Raw genomic sequence first — 20953 nt, 5'->3', positions numbered from 1 at the left:
GAAGACAAAACAAACTAGCTCTGGTTTCTGATGCTCCCATTTGGACTGAGGTGGGTTGTATGTTTTCTGAAGCAGAGAAATGAAACATGAGAGGAGAATATTCTGGTGCGTTACAAGTTCAGCTTTTCACCTGCCTCATGTTCCTTTACATGCATACACACTGTGGTTTGAAACGACACAAAATTAAGTTAATTAACTTTTTTCAGACTTTTCTCTAATCTTTTGCTTCTTTTTTTTTGTGTGTGTGAAATCCCTCGGATGAAACGATCCGAGAAGGAACTATAACTTTCTAGAACTTGCACAACTCACATCCACATGAAATAAAATGTGAGGATGTGTCACAGCTGGACATTTCTTCACTTTAAAAGGTCACATCCCAAAAAATGTAGTGACGACTGCACTATAGCATTAAGTAGGTGCATTACTCTCAAATTATTGACAAAGTGGATTGAAAAGTAAAATTTAAGAGAAGACTATCTGGCAAATGCAAAAATAAAATGTAAAAGTAAGAAGAACTATGGAATGTATAAAAGATATCTGACATTTTGTAAAAGTACAGAGTCACCACCAAGTGAACCATAAACACACAAACACAAATAAAGATATACCAGGGGTTAAATGAGTTTGGGTCTAATGTTGACATGAGCCATGCTGCTCTACATCATCACAACATGCCATACAAACACAGGAGCAGGGTGCAGAGTGACTGAGAATAACCAAACTCCCTGTGGGACTCATATCCTGCACTGCCTGACCCTGAACAGAATAAAAAGAGCTCAGCCACAGAGTTCACTCTCACCATGACATCATTAGGAAAAGTTTCAGATACTGATTCAGTCATTATCAAAATACCCCAGTGGGATCTTTGCATTGTTCTCTAAGTCTGGGCACAACTTGTTGCCTTGGTTCCTCTTTCTCAATAGCAACTGTTTATCATGTGTGTGTGTACAGTCTATGTGTTCATCAAATAAATGTTCATACATTACTCTCTGCTGTGTAAAATGTATTTTTCCCTTTGTGTCACCACTTAAACAACAGTGCAAAAGAAAAGAAGCAGACAACTCAGGATTTTTAAACGTAGGTTGGAAATGTGGCTGCAACTCAGCTTTTTTAGTGACATGAGATGAGGCGAGGAGATAAGGGAAAGAAACCCTAGTAAAGGTTGACCCTGTGAAGATGATGACAGTGGTAAAGATGATGACATGGCTTGAAATGGTCCTCCTGAAGGCCTGTGAGGGTGGGGATGTTACACACTGGAGCCACGTTAAGCCTTTTAATTGTTTGAGTGACATTTGGGAATAGAAAACACAGCCTGCACTAAGAGAGTCCAGGTCTGATAATGTCATTGGAAACATGATTAGTTCAGTAACACTCACTAACCACTGACACCGAGTGCTCTGCTGCCACAGGCCGTCTCAACTCTCCTCGACTTTCTCCTTCTCCCCTCTCCTTTTCAGTTTATCTTTCTTTCTTTGATCTCACTGATTTGCAGAACTGTCCCTATCGCACAACACGTTCATCCTGCTCAGGCACAAGTGAGTATGGATCGTCCTCTAGCGATTAAACATCTGTGGCTGTTTTCTCTTGCTCTGAGTGGAATGATGCAGAGATAAGAAAAGAGGTTTCAGTCCAACAACTTACTGCAGGAATTTCTGCTTAAGATAGCTAAACTTGGGAAGGAATTCGGAGCAAGGCTTTAACAGTATCAGCAGCTTTGCTCTCACATAAATGCCAATTTTCTGCCTTTTTCTTCCTTTATCATGGAGGGTTTTTTGTTATGTTTTAATCAGATTATGATGAGACAGTCTGATAATGCAGGAGAGGACTCTTTCAGAAAACAGCAGCCTTGGCAGTTGTGAGCATCTCGACATATAAAAATATAACAATGAATAATTGAGTTTTAATGAGAGTGACTCGGAAATCTGATATTTAATTTGAAGTTTAATAAAAGTAAAAATCACAAGCTCAGGGTTGTAACCAGTAATTTTGTTATTAATCCTAATTAATAACAAAAATCCAGACACCAAAAATAATGTCTGTAAAACTGTAATTATTACATTTTTTTTTTTTTTTAGTTTAATGTTTGATTATATTTCCTGTACTTCATCTGTGAGAATGTTTAACTAATGAACATCATGAAGCAGATGTAGTTGTCATGATTTAACAGCTTCTGGAAAAAGCTCAGTCTCTGCTGTCTTTTTTTTTGTTTTGTAACTGTCAGGGAAAGATACAATCGCAGACAGCAGTCACCTCCCAGCATTCCTCAGCCGTGACATCTTCTCACCTGCCTCACCTTCCCGCCTGCCAAGTTCCCATTTTGATCCTGATGGATGTAATGAGGAGGAATCAAGTGCAATTACCACACAGCGATCAGCAGGCAAAGAGAAAAATCCTTCTATTTTAATGTCCTGACTCAGTTATGTCAGGTTATATTCAAGCTGCAAAGTGTCAAAACATTAATTAGGCACAATCTTCTCCTTCTGTCAGTCAGTTCTTTGGGTTTGGCCCCACTTTATGTGGCTTGCAGTGGGCTGGTTACTGTCTAGACATACTAATGATCTCACACTATTTTAATCATGAGAAAATAAAGTTTAAATATTGTTGAACTTATTACTCCAATTATCATCAGTATTTGAATTTGGTAAAATAGTTGACTTGTGGCGAATATGTTTACACAGTGCAGTCTTACATCATAATGCATTTGATGATAATAGTCTTAACAGGAAGAAGAGAAACAGTTGTACATTTTAATGTCTTCAACCTGCAACTTTAATCTGCAACTTTAAAGAAGCAGCATCTTTAAAGCATTTAACAGGGACATTATATAATTACATTAGCAGTTTAATATTGAGGAAGGTCTGTCTGTTTCTGTAGCCCCTAATGATTTCCTATCTTTCTCTAGCGTCTCATCACTGATATGACCAGCTGAGATGAAACTACCTAAAACCATAAGAGGTTTAGTTAAAAAGGTCAGAGATTTAAAAAAAAAAAAAGACAGAAAGAAAGAAAGAAAAGAAAAAATTCACTAATATGATAATTCATTTCAAAATGTTTGGTCATTTTTGTCATTCACACTCCCTATTAAACTGTAGAGGCCAGAAAATGATAGTATTAAATTGTAGGTTTCGTGATGCACACACTTTTGTGAGACCAAGAGAAACTACATTTAAAGAGGCGACACATAATGGTTACATTATCATGACTTGAGGGTGTCCCCACACCGGATATTCTTGGCTTACCTCTCATAGGAAATATCAGGGTCTGGGTGTCCTATAATGGAATGTGGATCAAAAGGATACAACTTCCTCGAACATCCTGGAATGATAGGAATGAAATGAGTATTTGAGCCAGGATGAGTGAAAATATTTGTAGGGATCTGTAGGAAGTTAGAGGAGTGACTCGTGTGTGGGGAGAAAAAAGCTCTGCGTAGGCTGTACAAGAGTAAACACATGTACAAGAGCAAGCATAGAGGCATATGCAGTCTATCATCCTGAACTGGAAGGAAGCTTGGGAGGACATAGTGCCCTTTGGATGTGATGTAATAAAAGAAGAAAAAAAATCTATAAATGTCAGATTGGTGGTTAAAGGGTAATTGCCCTTTTTGTGTTAAGTTAGTTGAGTTAAGGTAAGTGTAAATAAAGCAGGAATGTGTATTTTCTTTTAACAACTCAAATCAAGTTCTTGCACAGTCTTCATCAGCAGATTGAGATTGGTCCTCTTAGCACTTGGACAGGATATCTAAGTTATCTGTTTAAATATGGCATGAAATAGAAGAAAAAATGAGAACAAAGGTAGTCTACAGATGAAGAGGATCATACTGGAGATGGTGATGTATGAGCACTGCGGTGGAAAAATGGTTAAGGACAAGAAACCAGTCTGACATCCAGCCAAGGTAGTGAGTTTCTAAAGCAGGCCCAGGGCGCCCTCTGGTGGCTCTAAACAGATTCCTGACCAACGCTTATTCACGTTGATTAGTATGATTAGCTCGATATACATTTAAAAGTGCGTTAAATTAAGACAGTTGGAGCAGCTGCTGAGGACCAATGGACGACAGTAACAAAGTAAAATCAAAGGAAATGCTGGCGTTAGCGTTAGCTGTTTGAAAAAGAATGTTCTAGTCACAAGCGGAGACGTTACCAGCGTCCGTTGTCAAGGCAACGCCACGCGAATCCGAGATAGGAAAAACAGGATTACTCACTGTGTGGTAATTTCTTGGAGCCGGTACAAAGTGACAAAAGCAGACGCCCATTGGCCGTTGGTGAGTACACCTGTCGCTGATTGGCTTGTGAACGCCTACAAACCTGCCGCTTGTTTGTGAAGACGAGCGAGTGCTCACAGTTTTTGTAGGCTAACATTAGCTGAAAATGAGTAAAATGGCAGGAGAGAATTCCACGTTTGAGCAAACGTTTTCTTTTAGTCCTCTTTGCTCCAAGAAGTTCTCTTTCCTACAGAATAAAGACACTTTAGCACTGTTAATGAAATGGTAAAGAAATTTAGCTAACTCGACGGTTCAAATAAATCCATTTTAGACATGATCGTCTTCTTTACTGTAGATATTAATTGTGCATGGACTTCTCATGGATGTGTGTTAATTTCAGGTCCATGCTGGGGAGGATTTCAGCTCAGTCCTACAGCTTTGACCAGAGTTTTTACACCTACAACAGTGAAAAGTTTGCACTGGTAAGACCAACCATGTCATTACCCAATCATGCTCTTTCTTATTGTAATTGATGTGCAGTTGCAACAAGTAGTCAATTCACTGATTAGATGTGCAAAACAAAATAAGTTGGCAGCTATTTTGATAATCAAATATTGGTTTCAGCAAAAATGTCATTTGCTGAGTTTAGCTTCTCAAATTTAAAAACTTGTTGCTTTTCTTTGTTATGTATGATAGTTTATGAAAATATCTTTGAGTTTTGGACTCTTGGGCAGACAGTGGACATTTGAATGGGCATTTTCACCATTTGTTGACATTTCATAAACTAAACGAATAATAGATTAATTGAGAAAATGGAAGATAGATTAATCAATAAGGACAATAGTTGCAGTGGTCAATTAATAGGACTTTACTCTCTGATAATTTTCAGTCCTGAAAAACCACAATCAACAGTGGTGCTGAAGTAGACCGGGCTCATCAGTGTCATGAAAAACAATTACAGGTTGTCTGTTTAATAAAAATGTATTACATATTTTAATCATATTTGAATGCTCTTGATATCACTCTGTACATGCAGTGTTTCTTCAGAGACCCTGATGTGGTATCCAGTCTGAAAAAGATGGAGGCCAGCGTCTGGGTGCCTCTTGGTATGTAACGTCCCCCAGAAAGCCTTTCATCACTGATCATAGGAAATGGATCTCATCTGCTTTAGCAATATTTGCAGTCAGATGTGGAATGTTTTTGACTTTTCTGTGTTTGTGTGTGTGTGTGTGTGTCTAGATAAGCCAGTGGTATCTGTTGACGTCGAGGTGGTGCCATGCACTAAAGTCTCCATGGAGCTGTTTGACCCAATCTACTCTTGTGGCATCCTGAGACCCTCTGGACATGTAGTTAAATGCTTTCATGATGTCTACCCTGACTATGATGAACTCAGACAGGTGGCTTTTTCTCCTCCTTCATCCATCCATCTGCCTGTCTGCATCCATCTTTTTTGACATGAGGTCTGTGCACTTCTTCCTGTGTTCCTCCAGATGCTGCAGGAAGAGGACAGTGAACACTACAACGTGATTGGGAGAGAGGAGCGAGGAGAGTTTCTTTTTCATCTCTTCAAGCACTTGTGTCTCGGAGGAGAGCTTTGTCAGTATGAAGACACCATTGATCCTTACATCAACACCACAAAGCAAGTGTACAAAGATCTAATCAGGTGAGCACACTGATAATCTCCAAATATGTAGACATGTCTTACCTGTGTAAGTCATAATACTAAACTTGTAATTTTATGCTCTATTCTTAAGTGTTCAGAAGGATCCAGATACAAAGAAGATGAGTGTTGTCTCCACTGTGCTCAAAGTCAGTGCCCATGTAAGTCAATGGTTGAGTGTTTGTTCAAGCTGTTCACATGAAAAACTGTGTGTCTATCATGAATCTGTTGTAATAGACATTTAGTCAAAGTAAATGCTTTACATTACATTACATTACATTATAGATTTAACCCCAAGTAGATTTTTTCAGTTTAAATCTTCAACAATAACATTCACAATTATTTATCCTTTACAGGATGAGTCAGGGAGATGTTACCCTGGGAGACGAGAGGAGGAGCGGACGTTTGCCTTTTTGATTGTTGACCCCTTCAAACGACATGTGACTTTGTTCCACCACTTCTATGGTGTTGGAAACTTCACTTTGTGACAGTGAAGAACCCAAAATTGTCCCGTATCAAACCTGTCAGTCACTTGCTGGACAATCTGACAGTGTATGTACAAACACATCAGCTTAGAGTTTGAGCTTTAGCTGAAGGAGTTCAGTCTGATGTCAGTTAACTTTCCTCCTTTACTGTTGAGAAATTTGAGTGAAAAATGCAGTCAAATACAGTCAAATGCAGAGCAAAACAGAAACCTGGGTACAAAAAGGAGAATTTACCAGATTGAGAAGAAATCATTATTTTTGTTCTAGTTAAGTAAATATAATTGCAATAAAATCTTTTTAACCAGCCTGGGAGCATTTGTTGGTGGTTTGTTCAAGAGCTTCAGCCATCACTGCGTATACAATACAAGAGGTTATAATGCACCGCCAGAGCAATGCTATTTCTTCAGGGCAGTCTGGATGTTACAGTGAGTTGCTATTGGAAAATAACTTGACAGGCTTGCTGGGCTGGAGCTAGCTGGTTAGCATGCCAGCTTCAGTAAAAGAAAAGAAGTGATAGAAATAGAAACGAAACATTGGCGTTGCTTTCCATCACTGGACAACTCTTGGAAAATAAAGGAGTAAAGTTTGATGCATTTCTTCTAGATTGGTAAAAACTGTTAATCCTAACATTGGCTATGTAGCAATTGCAAAAAGTTACAAATAGTTCCTTTAAAACATCACTTTCGTGGGTATGTTCATCCATTTTTTGCCATGTGATTTCAAAACCTGCAATAAACACTGTTATTCTGTTAATATAAAACATTACCCACTATTATTTGGAATAGTTCAGTTTAAGGAAAAGAGAAAAGTCAACATACAGTCCAAAGAGCTTTATTGAAACAAATAAATTAATAAGTTAGTCAAGTGAGCTAATTTTATCTTCAGCAGATAAACATTTTGTATCTATTTAAAAGATCAAATAGAGGTGTGCATTAGATTAGAAAATAAGATAAGCATCATATGTCATCAACCAGTAGCTACATCAATTGGAATTGGAAGACTTTGTTAGGTTAGCATTTTGCTTATTGCTTTGATAATCTGTGTTTCATTTTAACAACAGTTCCAATACCTAAGAGAGCAGTTAAAGGGAAACGAGCTGGAATGTCAAATGGCAGCAAGTCAGTGAACGATGGATGGTAAGGACGTCATGAGAAAGAACAGAGTGACAAGAGAAAAGAGAACGTGCAGATTGAGTCATGCATAGCATTCAGTCAGTTAGACAATCAGTTACTGTTTCTCATACTTGGTTTCCTAGACTAGCGCCCCCTAGTGGCCTCAGAGGTAGTTGTGTGGAAGCCATTCTGATCTATTGTGACATGCTTATGAAAGGAGACATGCCTGCAGAGTTTCCTGTGCTGATACAAGCGTCCATGCCTCCAGATCTGACAGGTGTTAAAATACAGTAAGGGCGCCGACGCGAGGAGGTCCTGGTAGAGTTACCATGATATGCTACATATACAGTAATATTCTCAGAAAATATCAAAGGTTGCAATAGTCATAAAAGACTAACACCCCTAAAAACTAAGTGTTCATAACAATTTTGATAGTGTTTCTTTAGTTAGATCAACATTTTGAAAAAAGAGAGCATGGCTATCCTCGTGTGATATTTTTATGAAACACTGTTGTCGTCAAAGCAGCTTTTATATGTAAGTTTGAGATAGAAAGCCGCACCATATCAGTTACAGAACGAGGACATAGAAGGCACAGGTCATTTCCTCTCATGTCTTGACTCAAGACTCTACAGAAGACATCCCTAATGGGTTTTTTTTCTAATCCTGGGGCCACCACTAACAACAACATGCAATACAGTGGTCTTACATAAATTTTCATGAAGCTCAACATTCCAGGTGACAGTGAAGTGACAATGTTGATAAGTGTAATAATGCCTCTAACAGCGAGGCATCTCTTGTTGTAATTTAGGCCAAAGAATAAAGCTACCAAGCATTTCTCTATTAAATGAATGCAAACGTTTTACAATACCAAGAGCAAGTTCCGCAGTGCCATCTTATTCCTCATGGCAGCACTGAAGTACATTCACTGTTTGAAGTCTAGGTTTGGCTTGAATGGGGGAGTGGAGCACCTGAGTCAACTGGCGTGACTGAACCAAATAAATGAAATCACTCAGAGGGACAGAAGAACTGTTTTCACTGGCCAAATACAATATGGTGGATGTTTTCTTAGTTGAAGCTGGCAACAATTATCTGATGACACTAAAAAAATATACGTATGAGCTCTGTGAGTCGTGTGCGTGTGTGAACCTGATCGGCTGTGTGTGTAGTTACAGTTGTGTCATCCATGATTGAACTTGACAAAAATGCCACATTTATTTTAAGATCATATCTAACTGAATGAAATATATTAACTTAAATCCTACATTCACTTTAAAAACAAAACAAAACAAAAAAATAATTAAAAAAACATAGAAATTTGCTGTTATAGGTTACACAAAATCAAGTGCATGAACATAATTACAAATCAAAACAAAAAAGTTATACATGACAAAAACGTGTCATATTTATCAAGTGCCAAAGTATTTAAGTAAAGAAATTGCTTTCATTCATTGTGTGTGTGTGTGTGCTGTGTGTCTGTCTGTGTGTCTGTGTGTGTGTGCCTTTGTGCACTCTCCAGTTTTGTCCACAAGCACAGAGCATTTACTGTGCGTCTCCAAGAAAGAAGAAAAGACAGAAGAGAGTAAAAGTGGACTGGCATTGACAGTCAGTGACACCTACAGGCGATGACTGGAGCCCGACCCTGAACACTGTCTGTTTGTAGTGAAGCTGTTAGGCTGGAACCATTTCCTAAGACACGTGCATTAATGAGGATAATGGCCTGGAATTTCATGCGTTAGACCTGGGACACCTTACAGGCTGTTTGTCATCTAAAACCGAACCAAGCTGGCTGAAAAAAGTTTCTGCAAGTGCATGTAGCATCCGATGACTGTGAGAACTATCCTCCCTGTTAAGAAAGGCTGTGAATACTGACTGCCTGAACCAGCTGACGTGGTAAAACCTGACCTGAGGTTCGATGCAAGTTGCGAGGAGGAAATGTAAATGTAAATGTAAATGCCTTAATTCTGACTGAGGATCAGTCAAGTTTTATCTACAAGTCTCATCTGAGGAACATGCATGTTTGGAGGGTGGGCTGCAAGACAGAGAGTTTTAAAGGTCACGTTAAAAACGTAGATTCAGGTTACTGGAACGCTCAAAGAGGTACAACAGCCTTGCATACATTGCAAAGCAGGGATTTTAGACCAGTGAAAGGACATTTTGGCTCTATATAATCCTAAATAAGAGGGAACATTCCTCACTTGGGTGCCAGCCAAACAGGGAATAATGTTTTTTTTTTCTTCTTTTTTTCTTCTTTTTTTTGCAAGTGGGCTTGTTGGAGACGTAACTTCAGAGAAAACAAAAGGAGATCAAAACAACAATGTACAGTACACATCGGTCACATTCTTCCAGCTCTGTTTTCATGTGACAGGTTTGGGCCGATTAAAGCAGGTTTTACACATTTATAACTCCCTTGTTTTGGGTGGGAAGTTGTACCGTGGAGGTTTGGTGCTTTGGCGAGGTGGCTCTCTGCCCAGTCGGCCCGTCTGAGTCCAGGGGAGCAGATTATTTCCCTGTCGACAGCTCCTCTAGTTGTTTATTTGTTTTTCTGGTGGTGTGAGTGGAAAATTTGCAGGTGGTACCTATTACATTCATCACAGTATCGAAGACTTGTGATGCCAATCCTAAGGTACTGAACAAATAACTTGCAGCATTGTCAACAGAGTCAGAAAACTCTCAGTCAGTTGATTCAAGCAGCCAAGAAAAAACAAAATGATGAAGGGGAAAAAAGATTTCTCCAAAGATTTACGAAACTTCAAAACTTCTGAGTCTGATTATCTACAGTTGAAACTTCAAAGTAGGCATAGATATATAGCATGAGGTGAGTGGGTGACAGTGGTTCAGTAGTCAAGTAACAGTTGTTCACGTGTCCTCTCTGTATCTCCATCTTCATCTAGTGGGTGGAGACTGCCATCCAGCGAGCAGCTTTGGCCGAGGCTCCCTGTCAGGTGGAGCCATCTGGTGGCCTTTGCTTGTATCAGCTGTGGAAACTGAAAGAAAATAGGTGAGGATTCATATTTGAGATGGGTTGGGTTGGGTGGGGGGAGGGAGGGAGGGAGGGGGGACAAATCATAGCAGGCAGAACTGAAATGAAAGGAAGAGAGGACATGTAGTTCGGGCTGCTCTGAGTGAGGACTCAGCCAAAGGAAGACGTACTGTAAAGGGTTTTGTGTCTGTGCTCAAACAGCCCCCAGATCGCTTGGCTTGCTGTCATTCCAAGTTGCCGCTTTCAGACTGGGAGATGTTGAGCGTGTTAGCGGAGGGGAAGAGGTCTCTTTGGTCCGTGGGGCTGTGGTAGTCAGATGTCAGGTCGGGCTCCAAGAGGGAGGACAGGGTTAAGTGGGATGAGCCTTTCTTTAGGCACTGGGAGTAGAAATTGAGCAAGAGGTCCAGTTTATTCTCTATGGACTGTACCTGAGAAAACATACACAAGTGGCAAGTTTGTTTCACACTTTGTATCACCAGATCCTGGCTGAATTTCACTAGCTTCTGTAGGTTAGTGGGGGATTTTCTTCATAGAGTTTGTTTCATCACTGTTTCTGATATGATGAATGATGACGCTGCAGCTCAGTGGGTATTTACTGAGTGTTTGTACTTATTTCTTAGCATTAAAAAACAACATATTCATTAGGTGTCAACCGTTAACTGTCTCGGGAGCTGTAGAAAAGACAGATGGATGAAAAAAAAAAACATTGACCAAGTAGAACAGGGATTGATGCTCTTACATGCTAAATTACATCATTTCCTGCTCTCAGTTCATTGCACTTCCTGTGCTTTTTATGGCAGCTTTTTTTGTATCCACCAGAATGAGTATAAATGACATTTTTGATTGATTTATATAATCTCAAAGAAAACTTGGTTCCACAAATGCTGAATAAATCAAATTACACCTCAGTTACCTGTTTCTCCACCTTGACTACACGTCCCATCATGCTTAGCTCATCCAGTGGGTCCAGTTCTGGCGGCGTCTTCTCTCCTTTTTCAGGGCGTGCCTTTTTATCAGGCTGAACAGCTCCTCGTCCAATTATCTGGTCCACTCTTTTTGGAGAACAAACAGTAATAATAAATGTAATGAAGAATAAGATATTCTAGAAAATAGAGATTTGTTTTTATCTTTATTCAGTTATGAAGCAACAGAAGGGTTGGTCAGATACCTACCGCATCTGCAGGCTCTTGATGCGGCCCAGCATGTCCAGGTGTCCAGCGGAGTACTGCTCTATGACGTCCTTCACATCATATGGACGCAACGTCTCCTTAAATTTCCTCTTGGCCACAAGGAACTTTAAGATTCTACACATGCATCAAATACAAACAACCCCAAGCTGTTATCGCTCCTCCGGCTGCATTTAAAGAGCCTCACCCTGCACATCCACATATAAGGATGTACAATAAACCTTTGGAAAAAATGCAGGGGCAGGACAGCTATCAAACCACACGGCCCACCCTGAGAAGACCAAGATTAATTACAGTCAGAGTGACCTTATCATTCACAAACAGCCCCATAAAGAGAGCAGAGCAACTCCCCTCTACTAAACCATGTGGATATATTGTGATGATGACAACACCTTCCAGAGACATTTGCTTATCAGTACTTGCTGTTTCAGCAATTAGCACAAATCCACAGATTGGAGTAACACACACACACACACACACACACACACCTCTACCAGAGCATTGCCCCATTTTTGCTCTTTTGTCAGTGTGACAGCCATGTTGGAGCTACTGGTGGACCACAGCTGCTCCCACTTCCAGCGCACACAGCTCATCATCACCACCCACACATCCCCTCTGCAGGGGGAATCACACCGAGGAATGTCAACCAAGCACTACTGTACCCGCCGAGTACATCACTGACAACATCCTCTGCCAGAGTTGCTCTGCTCGAATGTCATACTAGAGGGAGGACGCGCAAGAAATAGTGGGAGGAAAGTTTAAGTGTGTGTGTGTGTGTGCAAGTGCTTGGCTTTCTGTGTTGGGTGGGTCATTCAATTCCCTTCTTATCACTTACGCGATAGATGCTGGCTCCGCAGAAGGACTAGAAACACTGAATGTAAGCGAGACAAAATATACACACTTGAGCTGTCATCTGATCCTGTGATGGATTGCACTACAAGTCAAGCAGGGGGAGACGAAGGAGTGAGGAGGGGAGGGAGGGCAAGGAAGGATGTTTTTTTTTTTTTTTTTTAACGAGGAAATCCTATCTCTCACACCCAGATGTCTAAGTCCACTATAATACTCTCACTTTCCTTCACAGGAGGAAGAAAAGAAATCACATCAAAGGTCTGGGAGGTAGAAGATCAGAAACGCTCAGCTGTTTCAGGAAAATATCTCACACACACACATCTGTATACACAACCACACACACACACACACACACACACACACACACACACACACACACAAAACATAATGCCACAAATGCATGCATGAGTATACCTTAACACACAGTCAACAGTAACACAACCACACACATGAGCTAAGCAGGAGCAAGTGAAATCTGAACTTTGTGACAGGGGTCATTGACTGAAATAACCACTGTAACCTTTGTCTGGGCCTGCAGCGCTTGCATTTACCGCAGACCACATAAACCACACACAGGTCTGCATAGTGACCCATGCTGCGACAAAGAGGAAGAGAAGGTGCGCGCAAAGGAGAAGAGGAGCGAGTGGAGGAGGAGGAAGAGGAGGAGAGGTGGTCTACAGCTGGTGCCGTAGCAGCCGTCAGCGCACTCTTCCTCCTCACGCAGCACTCTTTGTTTCTTGATGACTCCTGCGTTTGGGGTATTTTCTGCAGGCGGTCTTTTCTTATTTTGCAGGTAGATGCAGATTTTTTTGCCAGGGTGGGTCTCAGGTGCAGGTAAAAGAAAAGGCCGGGGAAACAGGAGAAGGGTGTGGGTGGGGATTTTGATTTGGATCCTCCAAGGGTTTCTTCGAAATGCTGACTCTCTTTCTCGGTCGATGAAATGGCTTTCATAATACGTGGTCAGGTCTGAGTGTGGCCCCCCCTCTCACTCCTTCCCACCACCACCAGAAAACTTCCAGCTACGGTGCAACTGTAACTGGCAGTGGTACAGCACAGCTGGCACTGCTCACGGAAAGATATTATACCTTCCTAATGTTAGGAAGTTGAGACGTAAAAACACAGCGATGATTGGAAGGACAGGAAGTGTCATCTGTGCCACAAAATGCTTGCATAGCTAGAGCAAATATTTTTGCAATTCAGCAAAGGTGGATCCCTGATAGTCTCCAATGGCGAGGTTTTATCTGTGACTTAAAAATGACTGTTATGCTGACACGTATCCTAGGTGGGCCAAGTAGGGTGAGCCACTGCAGGGACAAGTCTGATTCTTCGCCAGATAAGACTGCCTACCTGCTAAGTGAACAGAATCTAACGCACAAGCTACAGAGCGTGCGTTCAATCATTCTTCCAGCGAAATATACTGCATAAACATTATACAAGTTTAAAAATATTACAGCTGAAACACTACAAAAACTGATGACGATGACAAAAGATCAAATGGTTATAAATAGTAAGTATGTCCAAACTATTTATTTAATAAAGCAGGGATTTCATCTGAGACTGCAAACGTGCAGAAATTTTGAGTTTTGTGCAGTATTGGATTGGTGCGTGTGAAGAGTCACAGCAGAGAGAGCACAAAAAAATAAAACACCTTTTTCTTCTCCTCTTGCTCCCTCTGCCTATCCCTCCGTACATAAACAGAACACCGTACGCATTTCTTCAGGCAGCCAGGCACTGATAAACCACATGCGTCTTTCTAAAGTGAAGTCTCAGCACTAAGGCCTGCTGCACAACACTGTGTCTCACAGACATCAATCGTGAACCTCGCTAAGACGCTGCATGCGTACGTGTGTGTGTGTAGAGCACCTGCTGTTTACACACCTGCACTATCTATAGGAAGTCCCTCTCTTCTATTGTCTGCAGCACAGAGCAGCTGAGGTCAGAACTATCTGCTGAGTCAAGTGCAAACCTGAGGAGAGATCATATAATACCCTATCAGTGGCCTAACAATATCAAACAATAATATATCATTCTGTATCCCTGGAACAGAAAATATCCACCTGCTGTATGTCTATACAGGGGAAACCTTCAGTTTAAGTGTTAACAAAGTACCTGTTTCAGAGTCAGACAGCTGACTTGTGTTACTAACAGTGACAATGAGCCAAACAGGATGGTAAATGGATGGACTGACTCAATCACCCAAACTCACACTGACAGCACCAGAGCCACTATGCAAAGTACTCGTCTAACCTTTAGGAGAAACCTGGGGTCAGGGATGCTTCAACATGTAAACAGCAGGAGCTGGGACCAACCCCCAACCCTGTGATTAATGGATGACACACTTGACCACCTGAGACACTGGGGAGACTGCCACTTAAGATACACACACACACACACACACACACACACACACACAGACAAAAACAAATCGTGAAATGATGCTACTTGAGTCACGTTCAAGATTATGACATGGTACATACAGAAAGAAACACACATATTCATGTATGTAGATCAGGTTTATACTGTGTTTACAGTGTTAGTGTTTACACCAGTGCAGCTATAAAAATAAGAACTACAACTTTAATAAAAATGGATGCTCAGACAAAAGTGACTTTTTCTGGGTCTCTACATTCCTCTAATATATTTTGGGGCTATTTTGACTGGCCAGGTGGATTTCAGCATCCCTAACATTGCCTCATACACACCTATATATTACACACACTTACCCACTTCATTTAGAAGCATCACAGAGCGCATAAGGAACCAAACACACGGCGTCACGCTACCATGAGAACCGCTGTGCGCGTATGGTGCTGACATAAGGGACCGAAAAGAGAGCCGTTGTAATCCACTCTAATCAGACCCCCCTGGAGACTGGCCCGGCCCCTACACCAGATGTTTGCTGGCATTTGTAGTTTTTTTTCTGCCACCATCAGTGAAAAACTCTACGCTGTTACTCAGTGTGTGTGTGTGTGTGTGTGTGTGTGTGTGTGTGTTGATACCCCTATGGGATATCTATACATTCTAACACCACTGGTTGTTTATTTCTGTATTTTACACAATGATTAATTGCTGAGTATTATAACAATGGTGTAGATTGGTCTACAGTGTATTTCTTCACACATACACTGTCTTGGATTACGAATGTAACTGCTTTGTTTACATGTGCAGCATTGTTGCATTCATTAGCGAAAACTATATTTAAAGTGTCTAAGCACATACTATGTAAGGACATCCCCCACTGATGTACTACAGTAACATTAAAGCTTAAAGTCGATGAATAACATTGAAGAGATGACACATTGACAACAATCAACATCAATGATCTTAATCAGTTGTTATTACAGTTGTCCCTGTCTAAACTGTACAGTATCATCTGTCTCTGTACAGTCGTACTGTACTGTGATCTTCCATCTGTACGGTGCTCCTGAGTGTGCGTGTGTGTGTGCTCTCTAATAGGCAACCCTATCACGCCACCTTACACATGATCGGCCTGAATGAGCTGGGCTCTCTGAGCGACAAGGTCACACGGGGGAACTAACCCTGCCTGCAGGAAGGCTCAGTTACTGCTCCTAAGTGGACATTTCTACTCCGTCAGCTGAATCTGCACACGCCAGCACCTAAATGGAGGAGCAGCATGTTCGCCTATTAATGCAGGCTGTAAATACCACGAGAAGTGCCCATCGTCTGAATTCACACAAATGGGTTGTTTGTGTGGCCAAAGTGATCTTATTCCATCGCTGACCAGTGGCACAGCAGCTTCAGTTTGTTGTCAGATGGAACCTAGTTCCTGGAAACACAAGCTTTTACTGCTAATAAAGTCTTAAAGGTAAAGGTTAAAGGTTTTCACATTTGAACAGTTTATCGATTTAATGATACTCTCTATTGTGTTGTAGAGCGCATTCTGAGGAGTCCTATCTTGTTGAAATATTTGTTGTATTTCACTCCTTGGGGGGACCCTGCGGTTTTAAGAACCAGCAGAGGAATCACTCTTGACATGTAGCCTCTTATAAAGGGATGAATGATACTTCTAACTACTCTCAGGTTTTCTCAGAAAGCCAAAAAATACATTCAGCTACATCCCTTCATTTTGTATATTGTACATGATTACTTGGGGTGGTGCACAGGTGTAAACCGAAAGGAAATACGTTTTTTGTGTGTGTGTGTTTCAGTACAAGTCGAGAACATCCATCGCCCAAAAAGAAAGATGAGCAGATCTGATCCAGTTCTACAAAGACAGCACTGCATATTGTATGACTGCTTTTACATGGCCTATGGTTTTTTCTGTTTATTCGTTCGTTTGGTGATCATTTTTCCTTTGTTTGTTATTGAGTGAGACTGTAAAAGGGTTATGGAAGGACTACTGATGGCAGAACTCACCTGACAGCTCGTATAAGTGTCTTCACTGCTGGGATTACCTCCTCCATGGCCACATCACAATATGGTTTGTCTTCCACGCTGTCCTCCCCAACCCCTTCCACTGGACCAAGGTAGAGGGAAGATATTCAGAGTCACTATTAGGTAGAAAAGATTCTTGTGAGTGTTAATGAAGAATGTTTGTGTGTTGCTTACCATCAGCAGGGGATCGTGGTTTGAGGCGAAGCGAGGTGCGGAAGCGTGTGCGGTCATTAAAGCTCCAGCTCTTCTGGACCTTCCCAGGGCTGGTGGCCTCAGGGACGTTCTCCTGGCTGGGAGAGCGTCGGACACCGGAGCCCGGGGGCAGCGGTGACGCCTTGTTCCGAATGGTTTGGGATGATCGGGAATTGTTCATCCTGATCCGATCCCGGAAGCCCATTTTACTGCTGACAGTGAAGATAAAGTAGTCAAACATCTATAAGCAGAGTCTTCGTTTTGGATCATCAGAGGCACACTGAGTTTTTCTCAATGATCACGATGTCCATGCGTTTGACCTTAATGGAAAACTAAACTGTGTTATCCTGGAAGTTTAGGGAAGCAGCAGGAGGCCAGCCTGAGCTTGTTAGAAAAGAGTTTGTTAGTAAAAATGGAGTAACACAAAAAATATAGCCTCTGATTCTCTTAACAGTCCTCGCAGAGACTCATCAACAAACATCGACAAAACAGGGACACAAACAGACATTTACATTGTGTCTCCACGACGGACGAACTAGCTGACTTATCATGGAGGCTGTTTGACCAGAGGGACCACTCAGTATTGCTAAAAACTGATTCTGCCCTGAGGGTTTGCTTATTTAATGTGCCTATCATAGCACCTGATTCAGCAAAATCAGACTGAAACCTGATTCAAGACCTGCAGTAGTGCTGGGACGGCGGAAAATGTTCCACCTACCATCAGACCAAGACACGCTTCCCTAATCCCTTCAACAGAGTGAATAAGCATCAAAATACTGGCTTCAAAGCGCAGCCGTACAAAAGGTGTCTCATTAAGTGCTCTATACCACTCACTACAACCCAAGGCAGGCCGATACAATAGGTGAGGTCATCTATTTACAGGAGAAAGCTATTTGGTGGCCATTCTCTCCAGCAGATTGACTCCTAGCATGCTCTGGAGACCACTCCCTCTCCGCAGCCACTTACATGTTGCACACTGTCACGGATCCATAAGGCAATGCAAACGTCATGCACCACAGAGCAATTCCGGCCCAGTCGTTCACTCCTACATGTTTACGATGATATACTCTTTGTTGTGCGTGTGTTATAGCAAGCCATTTAAATTAAAATTTAAATAGTTAAGGGGAGTTAGTGGGAACAGCATTTCATACGAGCAAGCTGAAATGTTTCAGGTAGACTGGAGGCAATGGGGAAGAGAGAGTGAAAGACCTTCGCATGCTGTTGGGAATGGAAGCAAATGATTTGGATGCATTCAGGACCATGAATTTCACTGAATCTTTCCAAAACATTGAAAGCATATTGCATGCAAACAGAAGCATTTTAGTCCTTTAAAACCTTATAAAAAATACAGCACAAACATACATATTTGTTAGAAAGGCTCATATGACTGATATGAAATAGAAAAGCATGCTGAATCATTTAAACCCTCTCTTCAAGAAGAGACAACAAATGAACCAAACAACTGAATTGAAAACATGAAGCGAGTCTAGAGCGGGGAGATTCCTTCGACTTCAACAATTTTTCAATTTGCGAAAGGTTGTTGCTTGATTTTTGAGTGCATGTTTAGTTTCCTTGTTTCATCAATGTGGTTTGATGAAAGGATGAAAGGAAAACACATGTTTATCTATTTTGTCACAGTTGTAAACCATCAAGGACTTCTGTCGTGTTTTCAACACATGGTTTATCATGACCTTCAAGCCAAAGCAAAATCAGCCCTAGTTTCTCCAACAGTTAAGATAAAGACCAAGCTGGAGAAACATCCTCATAGTTAAACAGAACACAACATGTTTTCACTCAAGCATTTGTGGACCAGAGTATAGTGGCTATTTAAAGTTTTTAATTGGTAACGACAGTCCATTGTTGAAAATAAGATACATTTCATGGCATGAAATTAGATAATTCTTCTTTCTGAAACTCACAAACTGTGAAGAGTTTAATTATTTTTAACAATAATGCAAAACTTTTAGTGAGCCACCACACTGGCCCACAAATTTTTGAGTGTTTCAGGCAAAGTGAGTAGGATGTGTGTGTTATAGGAGGAATAAGTGGCAGAGTTATCGATCGGTGACGTTTTAGCGTGCCCCGTGCACAGGCTAGTTGCCGTGGATACCTCTGCTTGCGGCCAGCGTGAATCCGGAAGAGACCCCGCTTTTTAGAAAGGAGTTGACTGGGAGAGACACACAAGGCAGAGGGAGAGGGTGAGGGTGAGGGGAAGAGAGGAGTGGAAGGAAGGGGGGGAGGTGGAGGAGGACAAGAAGTTCTGGGACACAACCTGGGTACTTGGTGAACCCGTGGGGAAAAAAAAGTTAGCACAAGGGAAAAACCAGAGGAAGAGGGTGAGGTGGAGGGGTGAGGCGTGACATCTCAATAGTCCAAATAGCCCTTTAATCTCCTGCTCTTGTTACCATGACTAAAAGTGTATTAATTCAGAGAGGCCGTTTTGGATTATGAAGACAGAGTCAGTGAGGAATGAGGAGGAGGGTTTGATCTGTGGGTGGGGATTGATCATGCAATGGTGGTGGGCAATGTTTCACCTGAGTATATTCATCAAGACAGCGCATTAAACATCATGGTGTGAGAGCAGCTCCTCAAATCAGCACATTTCTAATCAGCACATGGCAGCAAAACTTGTATTATTCAGATACACCAATGTGCTTCTCTCATCTAATGCATGCACAAGTCCCATATATACCATTTACATAATCAGCCCTTTATTACCTTGGCTCTTATTTAAGGTTTATGCTAACAAAGTTATGAAGCTAATGCAGCAAATTCATCCTAATTACGAACATCCTCAAATCAAAAAGCACAGCTCGTGACTTGGAGAACAAACCTGCATGGACCTTCTGCCTTCCTGAGAACAGATGAAGGATGGAGGATGGATGGCATGGAAAAGACACAAATGGAAATAAAGGGAAAGAAAGAGGAAGACAGGAAGAGGAAACCAGTAAGTGAACACTGGGAGGCGGTGACGATGGCGAGAGTATGAGCTAAGCAGACAAAGATGCAGAGAAGCAGGGGGGTCCTGTAACACAGTGGTCTCAGATCAGATATTAGTGAAATACTGTTAAACACACAACACGTCCATGCAGAAAGCACCGGAAGCAGTCAGCCTTTGATTTTCTTTGTGTGTGTGTGTGTGTGTGTGTGTGTACATCTGTGGTATGTATTCTTCTGTATGTCTCTGCTGTGTGTGAGCAGGAGTGTAGGTACTTTTGACCACCTGTCTGGATGTACTGTAAGGCTGTGAGTGGTGGCGGTGTGCGTACCTGTCCCCCGACAGGTAGGGGGAGCTGTAGGGCCGCAGCCCAGACAGCAGCGTGTGGTAGGAGTTGTGGAGAACCTTCTTGTTGTTACGCTGTCGCTGGAGGTGACTGAACAGTAGCGTCAGTTCTCTGACACCCCACGTGCACAAATAAACACAAAAAAACAAAAACAAAACAAAAAAAACACATGACAAATGAACAAAAAATAAATAATGAACAACTCACAAAAAGGCCAAATCAATGGTCCAAACGCTCAAAAGAAGAGGGATACTTGAGAGAAATATGTGAAAACTTGAGAATTTAAGATATTGCAAAGTGACTGATTTGACTCAATGTTAATATAAAACAGATGCATGTTTCTCATGTTCCCCTCCTTTTAAGCAAATAAAAATTAGTCAAATTAATATATAAATGCAAAATATAAGAAACCACTGTGTAGAACAAAAGTAATGAAAACGCAATTGAATAGTGGTGGCAGAAGGGCTTGGCCCAGCCCTGTAATTTAATTTAAAATAATAATTTAAAAATGTAATAGAGAAATGAACTTTGCTGATTTTTATTCAAAAGTGAAAAGGGTTCTTCGTGGATAAAAGGTAGCAGGTATGATCTGTGTTTTGGTTCATTATTAT

At 41.3% G+C, this 20953-nt stretch overlaps 2 protein-coding genes and 1 long non-coding RNA gene across 4 annotated transcripts in view; 1 reads left to right on the top strand and 2 right to left on the bottom strand.

The window, feature by feature from the left end:
- Positions 1-1923: 1923 nt before the first annotated feature.
- Positions 1924-3601, bottom strand: LOC108897821 (uncharacterized). The gene is made up of 2 exons (XR_001963355.2): positions 3240-3601; positions 1924-2323 (listed from the first exon to the last, which is right to left on the bottom strand). It is a non-coding gene; the product is annotated as an uncharacterized LOC108897821 (long non-coding RNA).
- Positions 3602-3685: 84 nt separating this feature from the next.
- cfap300 (cilia and flagella associated protein 300) lies at positions 3686-8470 on the top strand. Of its 2 annotated transcripts, none has more exons than XM_018697614.2 (7): positions 3686-4258; positions 4599-4680; positions 5235-5304; positions 5438-5595; positions 5689-5861; positions 5953-6019; positions 6215-8470. In XM_018697614.2, the coding sequence occupies exons 2-7, from the start codon at positions 4603-4605 to the stop codon at positions 6344-6346; spliced, it is 678 nt and encodes a 225-aa protein (XP_018553130.1). In that variant the 5' UTR covers positions 3686-4258; positions 4599-4602; the 3' UTR covers positions 6347-8470. The 2 variants fall into 2 exon arrangements, with proteins under 2 accessions (XP_018553130.1, XP_018553129.1); XM_018697613.2 differs by lacking the exon at positions 3686-4258 and adding an exon at positions 4272-4483.
- Positions 7159-20953, bottom strand: part of LOC108897819 (potassium voltage-gated channel subfamily KQT member 4) — a 45637-nt gene continuing 31842 nt past the window's right edge. Inside the window, 7 exon segments of the mRNA XM_051066627.1 lie at positions 7159-10439; positions 10606-10863; positions 11349-11487; positions 11608-11739; positions 16849-16948; positions 17041-17270; positions 20328-20453. Of these exon segments, the coding sequence (XP_050922584.1) occupies positions 10660-10863; positions 11349-11487; positions 11608-11739; positions 16849-16948; positions 17041-17270; positions 20328-20453 (931 nt within the window). The 3' untranslated portion in view covers positions 7159-10439; positions 10606-10659.

The sequence above is a fragment of the Lates calcarifer genome, linkage group LG3 (genome assembly GCF_001640805.2).
Source record: "Lates calcarifer isolate ASB-BC8 linkage group LG3, TLL_Latcal_v3, whole genome shotgun sequence".
Classification (NCBI taxonomy): Eukaryota; Metazoa; Chordata; class Actinopteri; family Centropomidae; genus Lates; species Lates calcarifer.
The sequence above is the reverse complement of the archived record's forward strand: the minus strand, read 5'-3'. Positions and strand labels throughout refer to the sequence as shown.

Bases quoted from the DNA above. Each gene is read 5' to 3' on its own strand.
- cfap300 (XM_018697613.2), top strand. From the start codon at position 4,365: ATGAGTAAAATGGCAGGAGAGAATTCCACGTTTGAGCAAACGTTTTCT. The intron at 4,484-4,598 runs GTAAAGAAATTT...TGTTAATTTCAG, and splicing joins TTAGCACTGTTAATGAAATG to GTCCATGCTGGGGAGGATTT. The intron at 4,681-5,234 runs GTAAGACCAACC...CTGTACATGCAG, and splicing joins ACAGTGAAAAGTTTGCACTG to TGTTTCTTCAGAGACCCTGA.